The following is a 26,970-nucleotide window of genomic DNA, read 5'->3' as shown; positions in this document are numbered from 1 at the left end:
ACCCACTGAGCCACCCAGGCACCCCTTCCCCTTTGTTTTTGTTAGAAATATGGGCCACACTGGTTTCCCTTTCCTGTCTTCATTCACCTTACCCAGCCAGCTCTTCACCTGTGAGAGCCCTGGAAGCCTCCACACTAGGCACATCCAAGAATGGGTACAAACATAAATGCACTTAGGACCAGTGAATCCAATCACAGGCCTTGCAGGAGCTACCTGATGGCTGTTCATCAACTCATTTCTACTGCTTTGGTCCAGAATCACTGCTTTTTCTAGCTGTGCTATTATTTTTCCCCATACATACTGTCTATTCTATTTCTAGTCTCTACTTTCTTTCACTTCTTGTACACCCTTGAAAATTGATGTTGCTGTGTGCTCAAAGCACTCTGGCTGCCCAAGATTTATGACTCCCAATTATTCAACATCTCCAGCACAGGATTAAAATTCAATCCTATGTTTACTCCTTTTCTGTGTGTAAAAGATGTGTTAAAGCTTTCTCTGATACTCTAGTGGACAATTCAGGCAAAGAGCAAAAGCTTAAACCTTTGCTCTGGCTGAGACGGTCTTAAATTAGATAGTTAGCTGTTTTGAGACGAGGTGACAGGTCTCCCACTTCTGTTAATGACATCTGTTGAATGGTCAAATACACCTGTTTTTATCTTGAAACTAAGGTGTTCTAGAAAGACTTCTTTGGGATTCTGCTTCTGTCTATATGGCTTGTAATCCCTATGATACACTGAAGAGAGCATGAGCTTTAGAGTCCTATAAATCTGGATTTAGATCCTGGTCACTTAATGGGCTCTACAGTAGAGAGATTGAGAGCATGGTTCTAGGAGGCAGAATGCTCGGGTTTAAACCTTGGTTTTGTCAATTACGGTTGGTTTAACCTTAGAAAGTTGGCCTGACCTTTCTGACCTTCAGTTTTCTCTTCTCAAAGATCCAGATTGTAAGAGTCCCTATAACAAAAGTATTAATGAGGATTTAATGGGTTAATGCGTACAAAAGAGTTTAGAACAGTGTGTGGTATGTAATAAGTACTATGCTAAATAATTGTAAACTGTTGTGATTATTAATCATGGCATTGAAACTTTAGCTCTGATTGATACACATTATTAGTTTCTTTGACCTCTCTCAATAAAAGAACACGTTACTTCTCCTTGTTTCTATGATGGTATCTTTTTTTATCAGATCAGGTCTATTACTGATATTTCTGTTTTCCCATGTGACTGATGTTTGGGTTCATCTTTCGGGAAGTTGATTTGGGGAGAGAGACATGGCAGAGGCTCTAAATCCAAACGGACTTCGGTTCTAGCCTTGGCTCTGCCTTATACTAGCTCAATAACCTCGGACAAGTCAACTTTTGGAGACTTGGTACCCTCATTTTTAAAGCAGGGCTTATAGACCTACCTTATAGGGTGAGGAGTAGGGGAAATAATAGTTAAAACCTCTGGTGTAGTGCATTCATTTATTATGCTTCATTTTGACCTTGATACCAGATAAGGGCTCTTACTTTTCATTTGCTCTTCTACTTCTCAAAGTATGGCCTCCACACTCTTTCATAAGAATTATCTAAGTCTTTGAAATCTTGTTAGAAGTCACCAGTGACCTAAGTGTCAAATAAGGTGGTTATATATTTTTAAGTGTCCCCATCTTTATTGTCTCCTCCAAAATCCGATTTTCTGCTCTCCTACTCTCCAGCTTTTGATTATTTTCTGCCTCATGCTTCCTCCACTTTCATATGCTGTGACTTTGCAAAACTTTGCTCTTGTATAGTACAAAATAAAATGAAACAGCTAGTTCTCCTATGATTTTCTAACTCCTTCATTATAAACATATTCCAGCCAGTCCTGTTTTCAGCCTTCTTCTTACAGTCTCTTTTGATGATCATACGGTTTCAATCACAGCTTCCTACCTGAATAATCCCTTTGCCTTGCTTTCTACTCTGGTCTTTCTCTGGTACTCTATTCCTAATGGCAACCATCTGTAGAGAGATTCTGTCAGGGTTTATCTCATCTAAACTCATTTTCCCTCATAAAACAAACAAACAAACAAACAAAAATCCTTCTATGGATAATGGTCTGGTTAATGACCAGGAGGAGGAGACAAAGATGGGATACAGCTTGGAACCGATGACTTGACAGATCCGGGGATGGCGATGGAGACCTGTGAAGGTTTCCACGGGACACACAAGAAGAAAGACAATAGTTTCAGTTATGAAGAATGAAGTCTGGAAAGAGACTAATTTACACCCTAGATACCGAATTACTAGGCTTAGAATTCCTTTACTCTTTGGACTGGGACACCACAGGTCTCTGATGTGAAGGTCATTTTCAGAGCACTGAGAAGGCCTTTATGGTGCTTTTACATGCCTGATACTTCTCTTTTCAGATTATGGCATTGTTACTCTTTCTGTTGTAAAAGTTCAAAACCATGGGGTTACCTCTGACTTGGGTTATACTGAACGTTGAGTAGTCATTCAAGATTAAGCCAGCTATTTTTACCTCCAAAGGGTAATTCATACATCTATATTTCATTCCTGGGTCCCCACCATAGCTCTGGATTGCATAGTCTCTTGCCTGGACTATTGTAGTCTTACTGCATCAGTTTTCCACTGTCGTATAACAATTTGCCACAAGCTCAAGACAACTCATATTAGGGGCACCTGGGTGGCTCAGTGGGTTAAAGCCTCTGCTTTTGGCTCAGGTCATGATCCCAGGGTCCTGGGATCGAGCCCCACATCAGGCTCTCTGCTCCGCGGGGAGCCTTCTTCCTCCTCTCTCTCTCTGCCTGCCTCTCTGCCTGCCTCTCTGCCTACTTGTGATCTCTGTCTGTCAAATAAATACATAAAATCTTTATTAAAAAAGACAACTCATATTAATTTATTATGTCACAGTTTCTGTGAGTCAGGAATCCACACAGCTTAGATGCATTCTCTGCTTAGGGTCTTGAAATGCTGTGGTCAGAGACTGTGCTGTGTTCTCGTCTGGTAGCTTGACTGGGAAGAAGCCATTTCCAGACTGATCAGCAGATTTAATATACTTTTGACTGGAAAACTGAGGGCCTCAGCTTTTTGACTGGATGCTAGCCTTAGTCCCAGCTCACAGAGACCTCCCACAGGAAGATGGTCATGAGGATTTTCCCAAAGTGGCCATTTAGTTCATCCTGCCCGCAAGGGGAATCTGTTTGGTACAATGTAATCATAGGAATGTCATCCTCTCACCTTTGCCTGGTTTCATTGGTTATATGCAAATCATAGTTCCCACACAACCATAGGAATTATACAAATGCATGAACAGCAGCAGGTAGGAATAATAGGGGGGGTCACATGAGAGTGGGTACACCACACTGTCCCAGCCCACTATTACATATTTCACACTCTATTAGAATAATCCTTCCAGGTTTAAGTATATTATTTATACTTCTCTCTAATGCAAAGTAACTAAAAATCGAGAAGAGATGGGGAAGGTATATATCTATTTAAGAAATCTAACTCCATGGTAGAAAGTGAGTCATCCTTATTGAAAATTTTTTTTCCAGTGACCTTTTATGGTTTGTTCATTTCTTAATAAATAGGGATTATATGAGTATGCTGAAACATGTATAAGATTTCATTTTCAATATTTAAACAAATTCTTGAAAAATATATTAGAAAATTAAACCTCAGAATTTGAAGACTTTTGTTTTAGATTTTATTTATTTATTTGACAGAGAGAAAGAGAGATCACAAGTAGGCAGAGAGGCAGGCAGAGAGAGAAGGGGCAGCAGGCTCTCTACCAAGCCAGAGCCCGATGTGGGGCTCGATCCCAGGACCCTGAGATCATGACTGGAGCTGAAAGCAGAGGCTTAACCCACAGAGCCATCCAGGTGCCTACATTTGAAGACTTTTATTTCAGCTTCCAAATTTATATATGAATTGCATGTATAATATGCCTAATAAATGATTGGGAATCCAGACTCTGCTAAAATATTTGATCAGCTCTGATAAGAGGATAACTACTACCATAAAAACAGCTCCTATTCTATGAACTTTAAAATATTCTTCTTTGTGACCTCGCAGGCATGTAGTTATTAAGTAACTACAAAGTTCCAAGCATTCTGTTAGGTCCAAGAAATACACAGATGAGTAAGAAACTACTCTGTTCTCTAATTGTTCAGAACTGAACTATTTTTCTTCTAATGTTTACCAGTTTGTTTCCTCTCTCTTCTCTAGACTCACATGGTATGAGCTTGGAATTTGGAACCAGAGAAATCTGTTTCAGTCCTACTTCTGCTATGACTATTTTTGTGAACTTGAACAGATGACTGTAAAATTAAGCTCTTGATACCTCTTTGGGCTATAATGAAGTGATATATGAGTGAAAGTACTTAGCACTATATTTGACACGTAGTAGTTTTAAATGTCATTCTTTGTAGTCGTAACAATACCACACAGTAGTGTATTTTTTATCATTTGAAAACAATGGTCATTTCCCTAAGGCTTAATGTCCTCAGTTTCTCATCAGCTGTGGTTTCTGGATCCATCATATTATTGATTACTCTCCTATGTATATTTTCCAGTTTGTCAATGAGCCTCTTAATTATCTGAACACAATATTCCATATGTAATTTGATTAGATCTGTCTTGAGAAGAAATATTTTCTACCTTGATGTTCGTTTCTTACTTCTTTCAATGCAAAGAATAAAATTAATTTCTTAGCAAGACTTATTCCACTGAGACTAAAGTCTGTAAAACCCTTAAGTCATCTCTCCATGGACTGCTCTTAAGTTGAATTTTCAGTCAGCTCTCATCTTGTACTTGTTCTTCTGGTAGAATCCTGGAGCATTTTCTCCCCTAAAACACCATCTTGCTGCCTAATGTTATGAATTTCTGCGATTTATACAGATACATCTTTTCATCCGATTTATTTCACAAGAATCTCAATCTTTGTCATTGGTGAACATGAGAAGAAAGCCAGCTAAATGCTTGACCAATTGCTATGGAATGAAGCTGACAGGACTCAAGGGTAGCTTAGGAATGCTTGTGATAAAGTTTACTTTATTGACCATTAGGAACAGAAAAAGAATTAAGCCTTAAGGATTTGTTACCCAAATAATATGCAGGAGGATACAATATCCATTAGGTTTCCAAACATACACTAATTGTGGACTTTTCTTTTTGCCACTGCTTAATAACAGCATAAATCATGTTATAGTTCATAATAAAATATAGAAGCCTTTCTTAAGAATAAGTCAACTGTTTCATTAATTTAACCCAGTAGACCTCCAGTGAGTCCAAATTGATAGATGTAATGGAGTTTTTTTTTAGAAATAAAATCACATTAACTATAATGAAGGTAATTACACGTAGAATCGGGTTGGTTTATACAGATGGATTAGGAATTTAACTCTGAGGAACTTGTAATTCTTTCACATAAATTCCAAAGATTCCTGGGTAACATATGAGAGGCCTTTCATGTTGGTGAACTGTGACATTTCCTAAGTCAATTGTGTTCAACCAAGGGAGATTTTGCTCTCCAGTTGGCAATCTTTGAAGACGTTTTTCTTTGTCACAACTGAGGAGATGCTTCTCATGGGTAGGGACCAGGGATGTTGCTAGATCTCCCACAACAAAACATTATCTAACACAGAATGTCAATAGTACTGAGGTTGAGAGCCTGGGACTAACTCAGTCTGAAACCTTTAGGAGTTGCAGTGGGCTTCTTTTCCCTTCTGTTTCTCTCATGTCCATTTCTACCACTTCCAACCACTTTTTCTTTCTTTCTTTCTTTTTTTTTTTTTTTTTTTTTTTTTAGATTTTATATTTGACACAGAGAGAGAGAGAGAGAGAGCGAGCAAACACAAGCCAGGGGAGTGGCAGGCAGAGGAAGAAGCAGACTCCACACAGAGCAGGGAGACCAATGTGGGGCTCAATCCTAGTATCCTGGGATCATGACCTCAGCCAAAGGCAGATGTTTAACCAACTGAGCCACCCAGGCACCCCCTAGTTACTTTCTTCAGTTCTAGTTCTTTCCCATCATTTTTGCTCTTGAGATAATTATTTTTCATTCTTTGAAAAATTTAATATCTGCTGTCTTTTTAAGAGAGGCGAAGTGTGGGAAATATTCATGGCACAGCCCTCTCAGTGGTAACAAATAATATTCTGGGTTGTTGTGAAACCAAGGTTCAAATCATCGCCCCAGTTAGGAAGGGTCTTTCCAGAATACCAGAATTCGAGAGAAATTCAGAAAGTCAAAATTATTTAGGTCAACTCTTTTATTGAAATGGCAGTTGCCAACAGAGATGCTTAACTTAGTTAACCGATAGGATGCTGTGGCTTTACTCTCAATAATGTATCTGACATGGAGTGTAAAATATTGGGAGATTTAATGCAAAGTTGTAGTTCAGGGGGAAATTGTACTAATTCATTGTACCTTCTGTAGTGCTTTGTACACAGTAGACTCTCAAAGAGTGGCTGATTGATAGTGGAAACAGCTGTGTGTTTCAAGCATAAACTATTGACTGGAATACCAGAGCATCTCTGAATTATGTGTTTGTGATTCATGCCCTTCCTGATTTCCTTGTGGAGGCAGAACTGAAGTGAGCCGTTGGAAGATAGAAGACCTTTAACTTGTCCCATATAGAGTTCCCTTTTCAGAGTTCTTTTTGCAACAATTTTAGAATAGATCTTATAGGTGTCCCCCTGCTTTCCATCACAATACTCTTCTGGCTAAAAATGTAACAAGATTTAGATAATTTTATTTTATAAACATCATTTGGAGAACTAGAGATTTCCTTGGACCATTTCTCCATTCTTTCATATCTCAGAAAAGTTAATATTCCAATGGCCTATCTTTGTAGATGGTTAAACAAACTGCCTTAAAATTTCTTGCCTTCCTGAAATTTTTCCTGAACACCTCTTACTTTTTTTTTAAATAGAAAGTGTTGATATTATTTAGGAATAAAAACCCTGTTTTTGGCTCTAGGACTAAAGACAACCCCAAAACATGTAAGATAATTAAAAAAATAAGAGTACCAAAACTTACTTACATAAATAAAACCTTTATTATATATTATAAGTTTTGAGGATACGAGAGCATGGAGTTGGGAAGGAATAAATGCAAAAAGCATTTTTGCTTTTCTTAAAAAGGTGAATTTTGAAGTAGAACTTGAAAAGGAATGGACCAAAAGCAAGTAGTTCTTGCAATTTTTTTTTTCAAAATGATTTTATCTTGGAAAATTTTGAACAGATATAATAGTAGAGAAGAGAATGTAATAACCCCCTATTAGTCCTTTACCTTGGTTTAGTAACCAACATCCTGCCACACCGACATCAGCTGTTTCCCATTGTTACTATTGCCTTAGACATATTTTAGAATGAATTCCAGACTTCATTTTGCTCCTACATGCCTACTTAAGAACAAATCTCTAAAACTTATGGACATTTTAATTCATATAATGATTCCATTACCATGAGTATCAGAATTACTAGTATTGTTTTGGTATCATCTAATATCTAGAACATATTCAAATTTTCCTGATTATCTTTGAAGACTGTGTTGGTAGGTATGTACTAATTAGAATCCAAAGTCCACACATTTCATTTGGTTGTTAAGTCTCTTAAGGCAACATTTACTTTGATTAGCACTTAGCGTTATTTCCGAGGTTGAAAAACTACAGAAAATACTTAATGGTATTTGGCCCAAATACCCTTATCCCTCTATCCGTTATGCTGTGTCGGGGGGGAGAAGGGAGAGAGTCATCTTGTTATCCCAATAGAAACTCTTTCTTTCTTTAGCTGTAATGTGCCCCTGATATTTTCTCTTCAGTATAGGTTAATTCGGTGAACTTGACATGTGTGAAGTACATTATGGGATGTAGGAGCAATCACGGTTACTTAAAATATTCTTTAGGTCCAGAGCCTTGGACAAGCTATTTGAAAGCTATTGCCATGCAGCTTTGTTCTTGTCTGTAACTTCCCTTGATCAAAGATAAACTACTGTTTATTGATGTATCAAGTGGGCATGAAAGCCTCTCACACCTCATGTGCAAATGAGAACACAAAGATAGAGAAGCAAAACATATTTTAACGAGGCAGTGTGCCCAGAACACTTACTTTTGGGGGTGAATAGTTTTAAAATAGTTGAGTTATGAAACTTCTGTATGCGGACAACTAATTTCACAATAAAGTAACTCACTCCAGCAACAAATATCCCCTTCATCCCACAATACGGTTTTGATCTCTTAAATAATGGAGTGATTAGGATGTGTTAAAATGATGCAGGAATTTAATAGCTCTAGGATGAAATCTGGGAATGTAAAGGAAAACAGTAGCCATGGAAATAATATTATCTTTTTGAAAAGTGTGATTCCAAAGTTACTAGTTTTTTAAGTTAAATACTTGAGCCAAGTCATTATTAAGTGTAACTGTTAGAGTCATGGTAAATGTCTGTTTTTAACTGCAGTATATAGATGACCCTATGACTCCAGAAACTGTGAACATAGTAGAGTCAATGGCAGAATTATTTGAGGGTTCAGCAGAGATATCTTCAGACCTGTACTCTCTTGCTTCCGCTATATATAACAGCCATGCACATAATAACTTTCCTGTGAGGAACAGAGTTGAAGACCAGCATTCAGCAATTGGTAGGTACAATTTTTATGTTCTTTGAAGTGCATTTCAAACCACCAGTCCTAGCTAGCCCAGATATGAACCTTAACTTTGAGTTCAACCATATTATTAATGGTTCATGAGCTGGAGTCAGATTTTTTTTCTTCTTCAACTGTTGGATAACCTCATGCAGCAAATGGAAATGCCACACAGGCAGGAGTTGGCCCCTCCTAACCCATCTGACCTTCCTCCTAGAGAAAGTAGCACCCTAGAGTCTCTGGCCAAGCTGCATAGACAATCAGTTATTACAGTTGCCAAAGCAGGTGTGATGGGGAGGGATTAACATATCTTCAAATCATTTACAGGCCTCCCACTCTCTGCAGCTTTTGAGTAATAGGTTTTCAAATGTCACTAAAGGTAAATAGGTCAGAAAGTTACAACTCTAGTGCATGCGGTGATAAACAGGTGTAGGTGACCCCAGCGATGTGGTGATGTCATTAGTGTATGCACTTGCTTTTCAGGGTCAGTAGATCTTATTGTTTCTAAGAGAAGAATGCCATAGATAGCAAATTAAAAATACTTGGTTACACGACACAAGATCGAAATGATCTCTTTGGTCATTCTAAGAGTGAGAAGAATGTTGTTTTTCATTGCCTTTTTTCTGATTTGGTAATTATCTCATTCCAAATTAAAAGTGTTATGTTATTTTATGATGGTAGAATTAATAAAAAAAAATCACATTGCATTCAATATATGTTTATTTCGTTTACTGATACATTTTTTTCCTGTGAAAAGACCAGAGCAAGACCAAAAATTAAGAGACCTACCATTTCTGATACAGATGTTTCCTTGGGTATTTGTTTGGCCTAATTTTTATTTAACATTGTTGGAAGCACAGGTTCTTAATTTAAAGAAATTAACATTTGTTGAAATCCTTATTTATGTGTAAGTTACCCTAGCGAGTTTACTTTAAACCTACAAGAGTTTTAATAAAGGTAAGGTGATTTTTGAGTCCAAATAATTCTCATTTTGATAACATTTACATTACAACAGAGCATTGACTTATAACATTTTAATTTGATATTACTGCCGCATCTTTCATTTCAGAAAACAATTCTTAGCCAGTCCCTTTCAGAAGGCTATATTTTTCCAAAACCCTGGTCTCATGTTCCAGGATGTATGTATTATTAATAATATATATATATATTATTCACCCATATCTTCATTATTTTGCATAAAGAAGTACATAGAGAAATTAATGACTAATGTGAAATCAAGTTTAAGATTTCACTCTGTGAGAAAAAATAATTTTGATGATTTTTTTAACTGATTTCAATAGGAACTACAGAGAATCTGTATATCACTAACATTGCAGCTGAACAGCTGTCTTATGTTATCAGGAGGCTTGTACCTTTCACTGAGCACATGATTAGTGTATCTGCTTTCACCATCATGGGAGAAGGACCACCAACGGTTCTCAATGTGAGGACACAGGAGCAAGGTAAGAATGTATTTCCTTTGAAATAATTACCTGCAAATATTTTTCTTACACATTGTAATACATTTTCTTTTTGTTCACATTAATTGTTCATTCTTCTTTACAAGTGCCAAGCTCCATTCAAATTATAAACTACAAAAATATTAGTTCTTCATCTATTTTGTTATATTGGGATCCTCCAGAATATCCCAATGGAAAGATAACTCATTATACCATTTATGCAATGGAACTGGATACAAATAGAGCATTCCAGATGACCACTACAGCCAACAGCTTTCTCATAACAGGTAGAACAATCTTTTTTAAAACATTGCTTTTCTGATGAAAACAGGCATCTCCTTCTGCCTTAAGCACTGCAGGACACGTGCTGCATATTTCAGATTTCCTTATGCTGTGCTGCCATGGATATCTTGAAAAATGTGCAGAAATACCTTGATTAAATGAGTTTTTCTTTATCTATATTTATCTACAAAAAAAAAAGAGAGGTAATCAGACCACAAGTATTGTACGGACATACTTAACCCAGAGAATATTTTTATCTGGTACACTGAAATAAAGTGTTAAAAACTTTAAATGCATGAATGTGAAAATCAGCTGAAGTAACTGAGTTGAATGCTGTTTGTGCCAGGTCAACATAGTCCTTGCAGTGGGCCAAAAATTATTTTTCAGCTTCAGATGATTGCCTTAATATTCAGAAAAGAAGTAAAATATCAACATGGGAAGGCACTTAAGCCCAAGGAATTTTGGAACACTGGGATTACATGGAAACTCACTTGGAGAGCCAGTCTCCCAAATAAATTATTTTCACTAGTCCTTTGTCAAATGAACCTAATCCATGAATGTTATTTTATGATCTTAAGCAGATTACCTGTTGTCATTATAGGGTTAAAGAAATACACAAAATACAAAATGAGAGTGGCTGCCTCAACCCATGTTGGAGAAAGTTCTTTGTCTGAAGAAAATGACATCTTTGTGAGAACTCCAGAAGATGGTAAGAATATCAGGTGCAGTTTTAATTAAAAAAAAAAAAAAAGCAAGTCGTGTTACATGCTTACTGTCTACCTCATGTTCCCTAGTGGCTGAAGCAATTAGCTTGGAAAAATACAGTATTTAAAATTTTGTTTTCATCTCCCAGAGCCAGAATCATCACCTCAAGATGTTGAAGTTATTGATGTTACTGCAAGTGAAATAAATTTGAAGTGGTTACCACCTGAGAAACCCAATGGGATTATTGTTGCTTACGAAGTGCTGTATAAAAATATAGATGCCCTGTTTATGAAGAACACTTCAACCACAAACATAACCTTAAGGGACTTAAAACCTTACACTCTCTACAACATTTCTGTCAGGTCATATACCAGATTTGGTCATGGCAATCAGTTATCTTCTTTACTCTCTGTAAGGACATCTGAGACTGGTAAGTTGTGTATTTGTTGTATAATAATACCTAGTAATGAAGTAAACATGGCTAACAATTGTCATATTGTTTATATCTTCAGTAACCTACAATCTCTCATTCTTTTTTATATAATCTATAAATTTATTTATTTATTTTTTCTGGTAAGGTGTGGGAAAAGGGCATGCTGTGTCGATTGTTATGTCTTATTTACATATATGGGAATTCCAGAATAAGGTCAGCGAATTTTTCAAATGCAAGACCTTGAGAAACCAAGGAATCTTTCAGTGTACCTGTAAAATAACGACGTGCTTGCAAAGTCAGTAAAAGCAGAGCACACTCATAAGAACAGAGTTCTGTACTCCTATAAGGTATGTGTATAGAGAGGTGCAGAGTGGGAGCATAGGAAGGGCATGCCTGGGTGGGGTTTATGGAAGAGGTAGCATCTGACCTAGATCTTGAAGAGCAGGATAGAATGGATGTTATTGAAGTTGTTGGGTAGGCAGGGAGGGGAATATCTTATCTAAAGGAAATCAGAGAAGCAAGGAATTATACTCTTGGGTTTCAGTTTCAGTGCTACCAGAACAAATAGCATAAGGTAGACATTCTGCTTGATGATCTTAGTTTATTTTTATGTTATGTTTATAATCATATATTGGAGCATCACTCTTAAGCCAACTCTATAATTTATGCCAAGAATTAATAACTAAGTGTAAAGTTACTGGTTGATTCCTACTTTAAAAAAATTAAATATTTATTGACTAGCTACTGGCTGAACCATGTGGAATTACCATTCCTATGGGTTATAATGGCCAAATATCAGCAATTTCATATGTTTCAGCCTGATGCTCTATGTGAGGCCCTGTCTCTAATCTTGAGGATCCAGGTGTCTAGCAAAGCTAGATACAGAAGCTTTAAACAGAAGTTTCTTCTTGACACTGTTCACAGATATTAATGAGATGACGCAAAAGAGCCCATGGAGAATGGCGCTCTTTAATTGCTGGACTGAGAGAATAATGAAAGGGAAGTTTTATAGCATTAAGAGTTGTCCCTTAAAATGAAATCTAATTGATGTTAAACTGTATGTTGGCATGTTTCATTGTTTTTATAGAAATTGATTTTAAAATCAGTATTTTTTTTTTAAGAAAAATACCTGCTCTTTACCTGACCTAGCTTTATTTTACATTGGATCAAGGAAAGAAATCATTGTATTTTAAACACCTACAAAGTGCCATGGGCTATGTCATTGGCTTTCATGAAAACTTACTTTTTAGTTTTAAAATAGAGCATTAAGGTATTATTATCTTTATTGCCTAATAAAAAGCAGGTCTGAAAAGTTCATCCTTTCAGTAAATACTCAACACATATTTGCAATATGCCAAGGCTACTGAGAATATAGTATTGTAAAGGAAAGTGAATTTCTACCCTCTAAAGTTAAAATTAATTGGTGGATGTTTAATTGCTTAAGGTCACCCAGCTGGTAAGTGACGAAGCTGGACCTGGAACTCAAATGAATCAGACTGTAAAGCATATTTCCTTTCACAATATAATCTGTTTTAGAAAACATCAATAAAGTTGGCAAATTATAGAATATATTTGGGATTCTTTTTGTTTATTTTTGCAGTGATATTTTGCTGCTTGGGTTCTGCACAGCTTGAGGATGGAAAGGAGAACTTTCAAAGTTCCTGTTATGTTAAATAATCACCATATTTATGAATATTTATCAAATACTTCACTGCTTAAGTGGTCACAGATCAAGAATACCTTATCTTCATGATTATCTATAGAATAATCTTTTTTGTTGGCTAATTTTTACATGCATGCAATCTTTTACTTAGTATTGAATAAGTAAATTTAATTTTCATTTTACTATCTCTTAGATGAGCTTAATTCCAAGGTAAGGCTAATAAACCTTAAATGAATATAAGAATTTAATTTGACATGTAATTAAGAATGAGAATATTAGTTTTGAAAGGGATCTTACAAAACACACAGAACTCTTTATTTTATAGATGAGGAGACCCTAGAAATGCTTTAGCAAAATGACTCAAAAATCAGAGTAGATGAGAAGTAATGTTAGGACTTGGAGGTAAGCCTCCTGAGCTAGTGATAAAAGTAGAGAGAAGAAGGAAAAAATTATGCCTGGGCTCACTAGCTCACCCATTTGTGTGGGTTTGGGTCATTTTGACACTAGACTCTTCAGAAGCAAGACAGACCAAATAATAGGGCATAGTGTTCAGTGTCCATACTTCTAATTCTAACTCTCTGTCCTAAAGTGTCTTACTTTCAACATCTTTGCATCCTTCATTCCAGATGGAAATGGTGGACAATGAACTCTACATTACTGACTTTCCTCATAATATGTGTGCAACTACTGAGCCACCAACTTTAGCTCTTTTTGCAAAAGAGGAAGCTAGAATGTTAAGTAGTCTCAAGGTGTCATTTGAAGGAAAATGTACTCAAGAACAATTATCTATTCTCAAGCCTTCATGTTCTTATTAAATACAATGAATTCATCCTCTACTGTTGTTATTTAAAAAAAAAAAGAGCCTATTTTTCAATATTGTTTCAGGAGAAATTGAGAGATTGGTTAGTGGTGTGTTAATGCTGCTAGCTTCAAATTAAGAATAAATTTTTTGTGCACATACTTTGTCTTGTTTGGGGAATCAGTTTACTTATGCTTGGGAGTAAAATATTCTGTATTCAAGCAGAAAAGATTAATCTGAGGTGGATCTCATGGCTGTGTGTGTGTGTGAAAGAGAAACTGTGTGATTATGTGCTTTTTAAGTAGAAAATGTATAGTTTGCAAACAAATAAGATTAATTCATGTTTTCTTATACTCAGGGTTCAGTAATCACATAAGGAACTTTAAGTTCTCATATAAATTACCTTTTGGTGATCTTTATTTTTCTCTTTCCTTTTTTAAGATCTAACTTTCTTTGTGGTAAGTCTTTAACAAAATACCTTGAATATGTCTGGTGTGGAGTAATAACCACTAGTGGATAGCATCTTAGATGTTGACCAGAATTTTGTGTAAGACCCTATAGATTTATTTATATTAATGAATAGAATTTTAAAAATTTTCCACATGTCATTGTAATTGTGTATGCCAAACAACAATCTTTTGGCATACTAAAAATTACATGTCACTTCCTGTTTTAGGACCATCATGAGCAAACTTTTCTTATTTTTATTTTTTAAATAGATTCAACTTACTTTCAACTGATTGTAATAATTTATTTTTTATTCATTAGTTATCTATTTTACACAATACTTTTTCAATTTGACACACTGTGTTAGTTCAGAAAACTCTAAGTCCATCATTACTCTCCAAAATCAGTAAGCCATCAGGTCTGTCTTCTTCATTTTCCCTGAATCCAACACTGGTTATCCCTAAGGATAAATGAATAAAAATGCAAAGGATATCAGCCTGGGGTCAGGGATGTATATTTATTTTCTGACTACTGGTAGTAGGCAGACAACTCCAGAGGGACAACTTAGTAAGTTCCAATGAGAATTTTTCAAAATCAGAAGTCATAATGAGTTATGAAGTTCAGGCATTGTATTACTAAGTCCTTTTATTCTTGCCATTAAAGAGCTATTCAATTCAATCTTGTTTTGCTTAGCTGTGAATTTCTTTCTTGCTTTTAAATATATTTTATGTCATGTTGAATGTATTATTCATGGCCTGAACAGGTTTTCGTGGATTCATGCATTGTGGATATAGCAGTAAGACAGAATCTCTACCATCCTAGAACTTAATATTTTAGATGTTTCACAGAAAATAAATCAGTAAACAAGTAATGTATATGACTTCAGTAGTGTTAAATTCTAGTAAGAAAAAAAAAAAGCAGGGAAAGAATAGAAAGTTATTGACTAGTAAACAGACTGTTTGAGGCAGAGGACAATTATATTGGCCCAGAGAGAGTAACAAATGTATAAGAGTAAATTAGATGAGGATAAAAAATAAAAATGCTCCAGAAGAATGAATAGCAAAAGCCAGATCCTCAGATGGGAAGATCCTTTGTGGCTGAAGAAGAGCAGAGGATTTCTGTCATTTGAGTACTAGGAATTATGGGAAGAGAATTAGCAGATGAGGAGAGAGACAAGCTGGCGAAGGTAGACTGTGCAGATTCTTGGTGTCATTCTAAGAGGTTTGGAGTTTAATTTTAATGAGTAGCTATTGAAGAATTATGACAAGAACATGATATGATTTGTAATTTTGGAAGGTCATTACTCACTATATTGGATTTGGGAATGCGGAGAAAAACACAATTACTTACTAGGTATTTCATTTGAATATCTGGGTGAATGATGGTACCATTTACTGAGATAGGGAAGTCTGGAGAAGAGGTCAGCTTGGAGGAAATTCAGTTCTGCTTTGAACATGTTTTAAATATCTGATTACATGTTATTAAGGCAATTGGATATGTAACTTTGAAACTCAGGGAGAGGATTCAGGGTTGAATATACAATTTGAAGTCATGGATGAGATAAAGTCACCTCAGGGGGCATGTAGATAGAAATGGAAAGAAGCAGACACCTATGTTCTGAGGCAATATAACCTATAGACTTGGGGAAGTCAGAGAGGAGTTAGTCAAGGACTAATCAGAAGTGGGTTGTGGTGAGGTAAGAGGAAAATCAGAAGATTGTGTCTTGTAATGCAAGTGAATAAAGATTTTCAAGTAGAAGGAATCTATTTCCTGTGCCAAATACTGCTGCCAGTGAAGTGAGTAAAATGAGGGCATACAACTGAGTGGTTTAGCATTATGGAGATCACTCATGACTTCATGACAGCAGGTTTCATGGAAAAAATGGAGGAAAATGCCTGACTAAATAAAGTAAGACAAGGAATGACAGATTGAAAAAGTGGAGAAAATGAGTAAAGCTGACTTTTGAGCAGTTTTGATATGACATGGAGGACAGAATGGAGCAATATTTGAAAGAGAAAAGGGAGTCAAGTGTCTTTTTTCTTTGCTGTGATATAACATGTGTAAGTGTGTTCACATGGACACAAAATAGAAATAATTCAACAAAAAGAAAAATCAATAACACAACAGAGAGGGAATAACTTCAATTCTAAAACCTCTGACCAGATAAGATAGAATGGAATCTAGCAAAGAAATGGGGGGCTAGCCAAATTTCCATCGACTGTTGAATGGATAAAGAAGATGTATTTTCATACAATGGAATGCTACTCAGCCATCAAAAAGAATGAAACCTTGCCATTTGCAATGACATTGATATAGCTAGAGAGCATTATGTTAAGAGAAATAAGTCAGTCAGAGAAAGACAAATACCAATGCATGCAGAACTTAAGAAACAAAACAGATGAACAGAGGGGACAAAAAAGAAAGGAAAACCAGGAAGTGGACTCTTAACTATAGAGAACAAACTGATGGTTACTGGAAAAGAGGTTAGTGGAGAGATAGGTTAAATAGATGATGGGGATTAAGGAGGGCACATATGATGAGCCCTAGGTGTTGTATGTAAGTGATGAACAGCTACATTCTACACCTGTAACTAATATTACACTGTATGTTAATAAACTGGAATTTAAATAAAGACTTGAAAGAAGAAATAAAAATAAGTGCCGAGCTGTGTCTTGGAAGGGAGTTAGGAGAGAAAGCAGTTAAAGGAAAGTCAGTAGAAGGAAGATAATGCTGTTTTCTCCTGAGTGTTTTTATTACCTCAATGAAGTGGGAAGCAAGTTTTTCAGCTTTGAATAAGAAGTAGGGAAGATTTTTGGATGTTTGTGGACAGAGAAGATGGTGAAAACATACTTAACAGAGTTGTAGACGGAACTGACAAAAGTAAATATAGGCTGCTGGGAGGTAGAGATGATTCATTTGAAATTTGAGGTTTAAATTTAAATGAAGCTTGTTAGCCTAGAGTTTTGTTTTCTTTCGATATTTTCAGCTGTTCAGTGCAGATCTGGAATTAGCACTGAGCTCAGTTTAACTCAAATCGGAATTTTGCTGGAAAGCCAGATGGAAACAGAAGGAGCTGATGGAGATTACTAGGGGCTGGTTGTGGAGGTAGGCTCTGGCCTGAGTGAGTAGGGAGATGAGGACATAGAGGTGGCGATGAACAGCGAAGTTATGATGAGGGTCGAAGGTCTGTTGGATCGTCAGAACAAAGGTCAGTAAGCTAGAAAGGTAGGAGGTGTTGCCAAAGAAAGGAATATCGGAAGTGATGGGTAACGACTAGGTTGTGGTTATAACCACAAAAGCTACTGGTTAAAGTAAGGTGGAGGAAAACTAGAATTATGGAGATCAAGGAATATAGAGTCTGGGGAATTGGGCAGATCATTTGCTTTAACATTGACATCTCTTAAGAGTGGTAGAGAGGAAGTCAGTCATACAAATGATTTTTTTTTCCTTTTTAAGTTTTAATTTTAATTCCAGTTAGTTCACATGCAGTGTTATATTAGTTTCAGGTGTGCAATACGGTGATGCAGCACTTCACGCGCTATCTGGCGCTCCGCACAGGAAATCCCATCACCTATTTCCCCCCTCTCCCCACCCTCTTCTCCTCTTAGGTGATAACATTTTTAAGATTTTTTTTAAAGATTTTATTTATTTATCAGAGAGAGAGAGGGAGTGAGCACAGGCAGACAGAATGGCAGGCAGAGGCAGAGGGAGAAGCAGGCTCCCTGCTGAGCAAGGAGCCCAATGTGGGACTCGATCCCAGGACGCTGGGATCACGACTGGAGCCGAAGGCAGCTGCCCAACCAACTAAGCCACCCAGGCGTCCCACATTTTTAAGATGTTTGAAGAAGTTTGACTCTTAAGGAGGGGTAGCGCTAGAGCTTGTCAGGTAGAAGGAAGGAGAAACAATCCAGATATGGCAAAGAGTGATAAATCCAGCTACTGAACTCCCAGGTCCTATGGTTTTAGGGATTGTAAGGAAAAAAAAAAAAAAAAAAAAAAAAGACTGCCTGTTACCCAAGAGCGCTAAGTTGAAGCTGAGTTCTGGCTGAGAGAATCGATATGTTTAGTTGCTTTTGAATGACAGCAACTCCCTCACAGATTCATTTTAACTTAAATTCTGAAGTGAAGTTTTTCAGGTAGCATGGATTTCAGCTACATACGCTCTTAGGGATAGGCTTGCAGTTCAAAATTGCATCATTTTTCTTTCTTTTTTTCATCTAGTGTGGAATAAGGAAAAAAAAAATCTTCTCTGCCCTCTTTTGTGTGGTGGTTTTACTTCCCACTCCCTCCTCCCTGAGGGTGGACACACCACATTGCACAAGATCACACTGAATTCTGGGGCATTCTGCAGAATAATTCAAGTTGCCCTCTGGAGTTGTCCAGTAGAGTGGTTGAAATTGTGTGCTTTTGGTCTTCCAGCTTCTTATACAGGGATATTCTTTACTCTGCTCTTGGCCCAAGGCTTTCTCTTCTTTATCTGGCATTCCACACAGCTGTTAATGCAAAAACATCGCCAGGATTGGCCAGTCCTCTCTAAGACAAAGCTGGCTTTCCTACCAGCTTCTGTTTCAGGATACCCATTTTAACTTTGTTTTTTGTTTAATTATTTTTTTCTTTTGTTTTTTGGCTACCACAGATTTCTGAATTTCTTATCCACTCTGTAATTCTTGTAAAGTTTTCGTTTTTATTTTATTTATTTATTTATTTGACAGACAGAGATCACAAGTAGGCAGAGAAGCAGGCACAGAGAGAGGGGGAGGCAGGCTCCCTGCTGAGCAGAGAGCCCGATGTGGGGCTCAATCCCAGGACCCTGGAATCATGACCTGAGCCGAAGGCAGTGGCTTAACCCACTGAGCCACCCAGGCTCCCCTATTTTAATTTTATGAAGAGTTTTAATTAAGATAGTCATTCAGTTTTAGGGTACCTGTTTCAATATTTACCAGAGTCAGAATCCCACATGTAGTAATAGTATTTGAATATGTGTATAGAACCATTTTACAACCATTGAATTCAATATAATAAGGCATTAGTAGATACATAAAACTAGTATTTTTTATTTTTTATTTTTTAAAAGATTTTATTTATTTATTTGACAGAGAGAGATCTCAAGTAGGCAGAGAGGCAGGCAGAGAGAGAGAGGGAAGCAGGCTTCCCGCTGAACAGAGAGCCCAGTGTGGGGCTTGATCCCTGGAACCCGAGATCATGACCTGAGCCGAAGGCAGTGGCTTAACCCACTGAGCCACCCAGGCCCCCAAAACTAGTATTTTATCAATGTTATTTTGTATCCTTGGAAGACTGATTTGCTGCTCAGTCCTACTGTACAATATTATAACTAGGAGAGGTTCCTTGCCTTATCATACATCTTGTTTTATACCCAAACTAATTATTAATCTTTTATATATTATCAATATTAATGAAAGGCAGAATTGATTTTTAGGTGTTTCTCAAACTTCTTTCTTGCATCTGTGTGTTCTGCAGTGATAGAAAGTTTAATACCATCTCAAGTATTTTAATAAAAATATCATCTTATAAGCATTATTCTGTAGAATCAGAGGATGAAATTTTTCTTTTGAGATGTAATTCTTACATAGTTGTAACTGTATAAGTTTTGTATCTCTTATTCCATTTAGGATGTTCTTATATACACATCGTTGTGCACTTGAGTGAAGACTTCAGCAAAATTTTCATTTTTTTTCCAGAATACATTTTTAGGATGGAATTATTTTATGCATTTATGTTTTTGTTTTTTCCCAGTGCCTGACAGTGCACCAGAAAATATTACTTACAAAAATATATCTTCTGGAGAGATTGAGCTGTCATTCTTTCCCCCAAGTAGTCCTAATGGAATCATACAAAAATATACAATTTATCTCAGGAGAAATAATGGAAATGAGGAAAGAACTATAAATACAACTTCTTTGACCCAGAGCATTAAAGGTAAAAATAATATGTAGTGTTGGGCCTTTATACTAATATCGATAGTGGGCACAAAATATTGGCTTGCTTTTATATTATAAATGGTAAATATGATTAGTTTTATTCGAGGTATGACAGTTCTGGCTTTTTAGTTAAATAAACTAAGAGTTTATTATAGTCACATGAAAGAATACTTTAAGTCAATCCTTTGTCATATTATCCTATATCATTTTGTCTTTGTAATAAGACTTACTATTTGAAAACACTTCATTTTCATTTAGTTTTTACTTTTGGAATATTAGGTCATTTCATAATTTGCCTCTTGTGTATTAATAAAGGATATTTTGTAAGTCTTATCAATTTACTTTCTTTTTAGGACTGAAGAAATATACCCAGTACAAGATTGAGGTGTCTGCTAGTACACTTAGGGGTGAAGGAGTGCGGAGTGAGCCCATAAGTGTACTGACTGAAGAAGATGGTAAATATAGTAGTGGATACATATATTTTGAATCCATCACATTTAAAAAAAAGTGTGTATATAAAATGAAGGTATAAAGTAAAAATTCTATAAGATTTGGGTTATCTGTTGTGTGTCATGCCAGCATTAGAGAGATTTCATGTCACAGTTAAAGAAGCTAGCAAAGTTAGATTTATGTTAAAAAAAATCAGGTATAAAATGCTCTTTTTTTTTTTTTTATTCTGAAGTCATCCTTGCTCTGTAAGAAATCAGCAGTATTTTTTTCATGGGAAATTTTAAGGCTAAAACTTTGGTTTGAATGGTTTGAACATCAGCTACTGTATATTATGACTGTTTTTCAACTTTAATGTTCATAAGAATAGACATTTATATCAGTTTTGTAGTGGATTCTGTTATGTCAACCTGCAACCTTTTTTACTATATTAGGATTAGCTTGCTAATGAGTTCAGGCCAGTTTCCAGGTTTCTCTACATAATTTGCCAAGATGCTATTTTTGAATGTTAATAGCCTTCATATTGAATATTTAAACATGTCTTTTCCTAACCTGAATAAAATCAACTTTACTACTGAGACCGCTTTACACCGGTACCTCACCAAGTTCTAGGCATATATCATGCTAGGAAAATTACTTTTGAGGGATATATTTGGGATTTGGATTTGCATTTTATGTTTTATACATTGTATATATTTGAGACTGTTATTTATATTTCTACAAAGGGATGTCCTGTTGTCATGAGGGATGTATCATTAGTGTTTGTAGGGTATCTTCCTCCCCACTTTCAAATTTTTCCATCCTCAAGTTTGCTCGCATTCTGTGGATGTTCAGATTCTAATCATTCACCAGGACAAAATATGCATTATATACTTCAAGAAGAAGGAAGGATTTTCTCTGCATTGTTCTTATTTTATTAAAAATGACGGTCTTCGGAGCCTTCTTCTCCATTTCAGGTTCTTCCCTATTTTTGCCTCCATCAAATTACTTCATCAAAGCATCCTGGTGGGCTGCTCTGTTTATCCCAGGTTCTAAATACTCTCATGGGTTGGTCTTCCTTTGTCATTGCATCTCCTAACTATGCTAATTTCTCCATCAAAACTCACTTGTTCAAATTTTCATTTTTTCCTAGTTGAATTCTTTGTGCTGAAAGAAAGTAAAGATTAATAAGTAAATCCTTCCCAATGGGACAATTGTTAAAGACTGGGGCATGGGTGAGGTTGGCTCTTTTTTCCATCTTAGATAATGCCTACGAAAGATGTACTGAACCATTTATGCAACGTCCCTGTGAACATAGTACTCACTTTTTTTTTCTAATTTAATAAAATAGTCCTGATGGTAAGAATTTGAGGTCTATATGAAGAACTTAAACCAGTAGTAAACATATATGCTGAGCTGACAAGAGTTTTGTTTTTTACCACTTAAGTCAATAGTTCCAAACTATACGGTGTATCTGAATTATCTGGACTGCTAAACATCATGGTATGTCATCATAGTGAATTTACCATCTGAGTCCTTGGCCAAGTCATCAATATATTTGCTAATGAAAAGGGTGAAGAACAGACCCCTTTATTGAAAAATTTCAGCAAATCAAGAATGGATAAATGACTGAAAAACTTTGCTTTCTTGGGTATTAGGTGCTCTTTTACCCTCATGAAACTTGTGGTTTAGTGGAAGAGATCTAAATTGGATTTGTGTGTAGATGAATAATCTTTGTAGCGTTAGTCACTGGTTTAAATATTTCCCCAAGTAATTCCTAAGGACAAAAGAGGAATTTTAGTTACTCTGAGACATCAGAGGAAGAGTAGCTAAGGAAGGTACACCTAAGCTGTGACCTGAGGGAAGTGAGTGAAGAGGGAGGATGAGAGATAGGAAAGACCACAGCAGCTAGAGGGAGGAGGAGTCTTATGCATGCCCTTCTCACTTATGCTCATATGCTCTCTCATGATGAACTGGAGAGATTTCAAAAGATATTGCATGTGTGGGCACCTGGGTGACTCAGTGGGTTAAAGCCCCTCTGCCTTCCGATCAGGTCATGATCCCAGGGTCCTGGGATTGAGCCCCACATCAGGCTCCCTGCTTAGTGGGGAGCCTGCTTCCTCCTCTCTCTCTCTGCCTGCCTCTCTGCCTACTTGTGATCTCTGTCTGTCAAATAAATAAATAAATAAATAATCTTTAAAAAGAAGATGCTGCAGGTATGTATTCTAATTTCCTTCTTTCTTTCTTTAAAGTAAATTTAATTTTTTAACATTTATTTTATAACTGAGAGTTTGTGCCTCTTAATCTCCCTCACCAATTTCATTTTTTTTTAATTGTACTTCAGAATACAAATGCCAAAATGATAGTACATATTTTGTTTAGCTAGACTGGTAATTGTATTTAGTTAGCAACAAAAAGTTTTACATAAAAAAGGAAAATACCCAAGAATATCCTGAAATTAAAAATAAAACATTCAGAATTATCTGATATTTGACATAAAAGCCTGAAAGCATATTATAGAATAGAAATGTTTAGTTACAACATATTATGTTCAAAATCAGTACTATTTTTGATGGAAATCCTTTTTTTTCAATAATAAAAAAAGTTAAGTTTGCAAAGATGTTAGTAAAAATATCATAAGCTTTTGTTTTGACAAATGACAGAGTTCTCAGAAGTAATTCATATCTTGGGAAACAGACATTTCCAAGTGATATATGGATTCTTGTGATAATCAATATTTGATAGCATTTTTATTGTAGTGCTTGTGAGAATACCAAATGAAAACACGAATACAGCTGTCACCATTATTCTTTAGAATTCATCTCATAAAACTTTTCTCTGCTCAATAATTTTTTTGTTGTTGGAAAGTCGTTGTTACCAAAATAATGAAAACGCACATACACACATACAAGCATATGTACACCCACAACTCTAGCTGAGATTATTCAGAAAATCAAAAATTAAAATAATTCAAGTCGTGTTTTCTCCAAATTATTACAAAAAGTGATGTGCATGTGTGCTAATATATATATTAAGACTGTTCAAAGATCTGAACAAATTCTTAAAACTTCTATCAGCTACCTATGAGTTCACTTTCCATATATAACTATAACAATGATAAAAAAAGTTTTAATGATTTATACCCTTCTGTATGCAAAAGGTTGTATATTAATCTTCTAAGACAGTACTATGGTGCTATACAGTAGCTGAGAAATGGCCATTCTAAACGTTTTATCTAAATGTGAATATAAACTTGGTTAAGAAGGTTGCTAGTAATTTTTTTTAGTGATTGTACAGTGCAGAACTGCTAAGGTATTTGAATCCTTATGCTGTCACAGCAGAATTAGAAGCAGACCCTATCCTGTCCATGTTCTTGTTTATGTGCCACACTGGTTTTCTTTGTCACCATTCAATTTTGAAGACTCAGTTAACAGATTTTGATACTATTTTACAGTTTAAAGCAAGTGAAATTGAAGAATATAGTTTTTATTCGTGAGGTCAGTCATTTTAACTGCTCTCTCCGTGTTATGCTTATCACTTTACCACTTCTTGAATGTGTGATTTTTTCCCCATCTCTTTTTATTGTTTGAGGAGCATTTTTACTACACACTATATTTATTCACCCCAGTTGTTTTATTTTTACTAGAGGATGATAATTTACCAAGATGTACTTGAACAGTAGGTGAATCACTGTGACATACTTCTTGTTCTTTTTTCTCATGAAATATTTTTTTCCATTGAATCACAGAAACAGATGTTCTAACGCCACCATGCAAAATCTCTTTTTATCATCTCATTTTGAAAGTAAACAATTAGTCTCCCATGCTCATGGAGAAAGGCACTGTACCTGATTTCATTTACCAGAACATTTGAAGTGAAAACTTTGGGTGTTTCCTTTTTAGTGATCTCTTATATATGTTTAATAAAATGTATTATCCTTACCCTAACTTTTCAGCTCCTGATTCTCCCCCCCAAGACTTCTCTGTAAAACAGTTGTCTGGTATCACGGTGAAGTTGTCATGGCAACCACCCCTGGAGCCAAATGGAATTATCCTCTATTACACAGTTTATGTCTGGTAAGAAACTTCTTTCTTTTTTGGAAATAGTTCTGAGAACAAGTATTAATCTGTAACATAATAGGAATGTAGTTTTTTTATTTTAGAATGTGATGCTACATTAAGAACCTGATTGTTAATAAGCTAGTTAATATGTTTTTTTTAAAGAAACAAGTCTTTCCCATACTATGCAAAAGGTCCAACCATAGTCAAACAATATAATTTTTGTACCTAAAAACGTATAATTATACTAAATTTCTGCTCTTAAAAGCCATTGACTAATCAACTTATGTGTACAAGCATATAATTTTAAACTCAGTTTTACACAAATATTCTGTATATCACTGCTTTGTTAAGTTTCTTTGAGCAGAATAATTTTAACAAATTTAACTGAAAGATATTTCTTCATAGATCTGTTATTTACAGCCAATTTTCCAACGAAATTGAAGCAGTGCATCTATTTTTTTTCTGATCACCTTTACCCTGATTACCTATTCATGTGTCAGTTGTGTAAATGATTAAATACTCACATCACATCAGTTCACATCAGTTAACAACATGGCTCTACTGCTTCATGAAAACCCAGTAAATAAAAATCCTCACCTTAAGCTAATGAAAATCCTTTGCAAAGATTCACCAGGTAATATTTCCCAGTGGATTTTAAATATTTCAACTCAGAAAATACAATTTATATCATACAGAACATAGGCATTTCTTACCTTTATATTCCTGACTTGAAGGTCCAACACTGAGAGGCTATGATGTTTTAAAGAAGTCTACTCTTCTCTTTCCTAAACTAAGACTTTTCTTTCCATAATATCTCTTTAAACCCTTTGCATACCACTCTTTAGGGCTACACTTCCTGTTTTTTTCATTGCTTGATTCCTAGTCATTTTGCCTAGTCATGAAAAAATTGAGGGTGACATGAGAAATATCAGTAGGAAGAGAAGCAATGAGAAGAAGGTAACCATTCTCCTCTGTGGCCCAGTTCATTCATTATCAATTTTTCATTACTTCATTCAACAAAACTGATAAAGTGCCTGTATACCAGTGAAGGAGACATACATATGCCTCCTGCGGTCAAAGAGCTTACATTCTTAAAGTGGACTAATATCCCAGAAACAAACAAATGAAGGAAAGTCAGGGGAAACAGAACTATTTTTGATGGGATTCTTGAGGAAATCATTTCCAGAGTTCACAGTCTGGATGACAAGCTTTTTATCAAATGAAGATCTACAAGGTGGAATTTATCAAGAAGAGAGAACATCAGCTGTATAGGCTCTGTGAAGAAACATAATTTGTTATTTTGAAGACCAGAGATGTCAGTGTTGTTTGGGGGGTTAGAGAGACAGGGTCATACTGAGAGGTTGAAGGCAGCCAAAGGTCAGGAGCTAAGCCACAAAAAGGATATGATTTTTTAAATTGTAACTGTAATGAGAATTATTGGATAATTTTAAGCACTTTGGATACTTTATGGAGAAAGAATTGTAGATAGCAAAACTGTTGGCAGGGATAGTAGCTAGGGGACTATTTTAGTGGTCTGGGCAATAGATGTTACTGACAATGGACAGAAGTGGGTAGCTTTTTTCTACATTTAAGAAAGAAAGTTGACAGGACTTGGAGATACATTGGATGTGAGGATAAAAAAAGAGAGATGAATCAATGATGACTTTTAGACTTTTGAATAAAGAACGATGACTTTGAGATTTTTAACACCATTTTATTGAGTTAGAAAAAATGGAAGTGAAATAAGTTAATAAAAGTGAGAATCACTTTAAGATTTTACAACTGGGGTTTCTGGCCCATGCTGTAGGGACAATCTCATCCCTCTATATAGTGTTCATGCTATGTAAATTCAACTTCCCAGTGGTGCATTCTCTCTCCTCTTCTGAGGTGTGTCTCTGTTCTTTCTCACTTAGTAAGATGTATTCTAGGTACAAGGGAAGCCCACTGAAAGTGGGGTCAGGGAATCTCAAGTCTGTGGATATTACAGCTCATCTTACCTGTTTTTTTGGGAATTGTGTTGTTGCTCACCTGTAGTCATAGCTTCTAGTTTCAAGCTTCTGATTTTCTGTTTTATCCTTGATCCAACTTCAGGCTTATTCTAGTGCCCTAGCTCTCTTAGCATTCCTGTCTTAA

At 35.8% G+C, this 26,970-nt stretch overlaps 1 protein-coding gene across 2 annotated transcripts in view; it reads left to right on the top strand.

The window, feature by feature from the left end:
- The window catches only part of PTPRQ (protein tyrosine phosphatase receptor type Q), a 218,386-nt gene that overhangs the window by 45,409 nt on the left and 146,007 nt on the right, over positions 1–26,970 (top strand). For both annotated transcript variants that reach the window (XM_032346908.1, XM_032346909.1), the window contains 8 exons: positions 8,439–8,619; positions 9,924–10,085; positions 10,190–10,369; positions 10,966–11,073; positions 11,218–11,499; positions 20,166–20,348; positions 20,704–20,805; positions 24,732–24,852. In XM_032346908.1, coding sequence (XP_032202799.1) covers positions 8,439–8,619; positions 9,924–10,085; positions 10,190–10,369; positions 10,966–11,073; positions 11,218–11,499; positions 20,166–20,348; positions 20,704–20,805; positions 24,732–24,852 — 1,319 coding nt within the window. The remainder of the gene's footprint in view (positions 1–8,438; positions 8,620–9,923; positions 10,086–10,189; positions 10,370–10,965; positions 11,074–11,217; positions 11,500–20,165; positions 20,349–20,703; positions 20,806–24,731; positions 24,853–26,970) is intronic.

This window comes from Mustela erminea, chromosome 6, assembly GCF_009829155.1.
Source record: "Mustela erminea isolate mMusErm1 chromosome 6, mMusErm1.Pri, whole genome shotgun sequence".
NCBI lineage: Eukaryota > Metazoa > Chordata > Mammalia > Carnivora > Mustelidae > Mustela > Mustela erminea.
The sequence above is the reverse complement of the archived record's forward strand: the minus strand, read 5'-3'. Positions and strand labels throughout refer to the sequence as shown.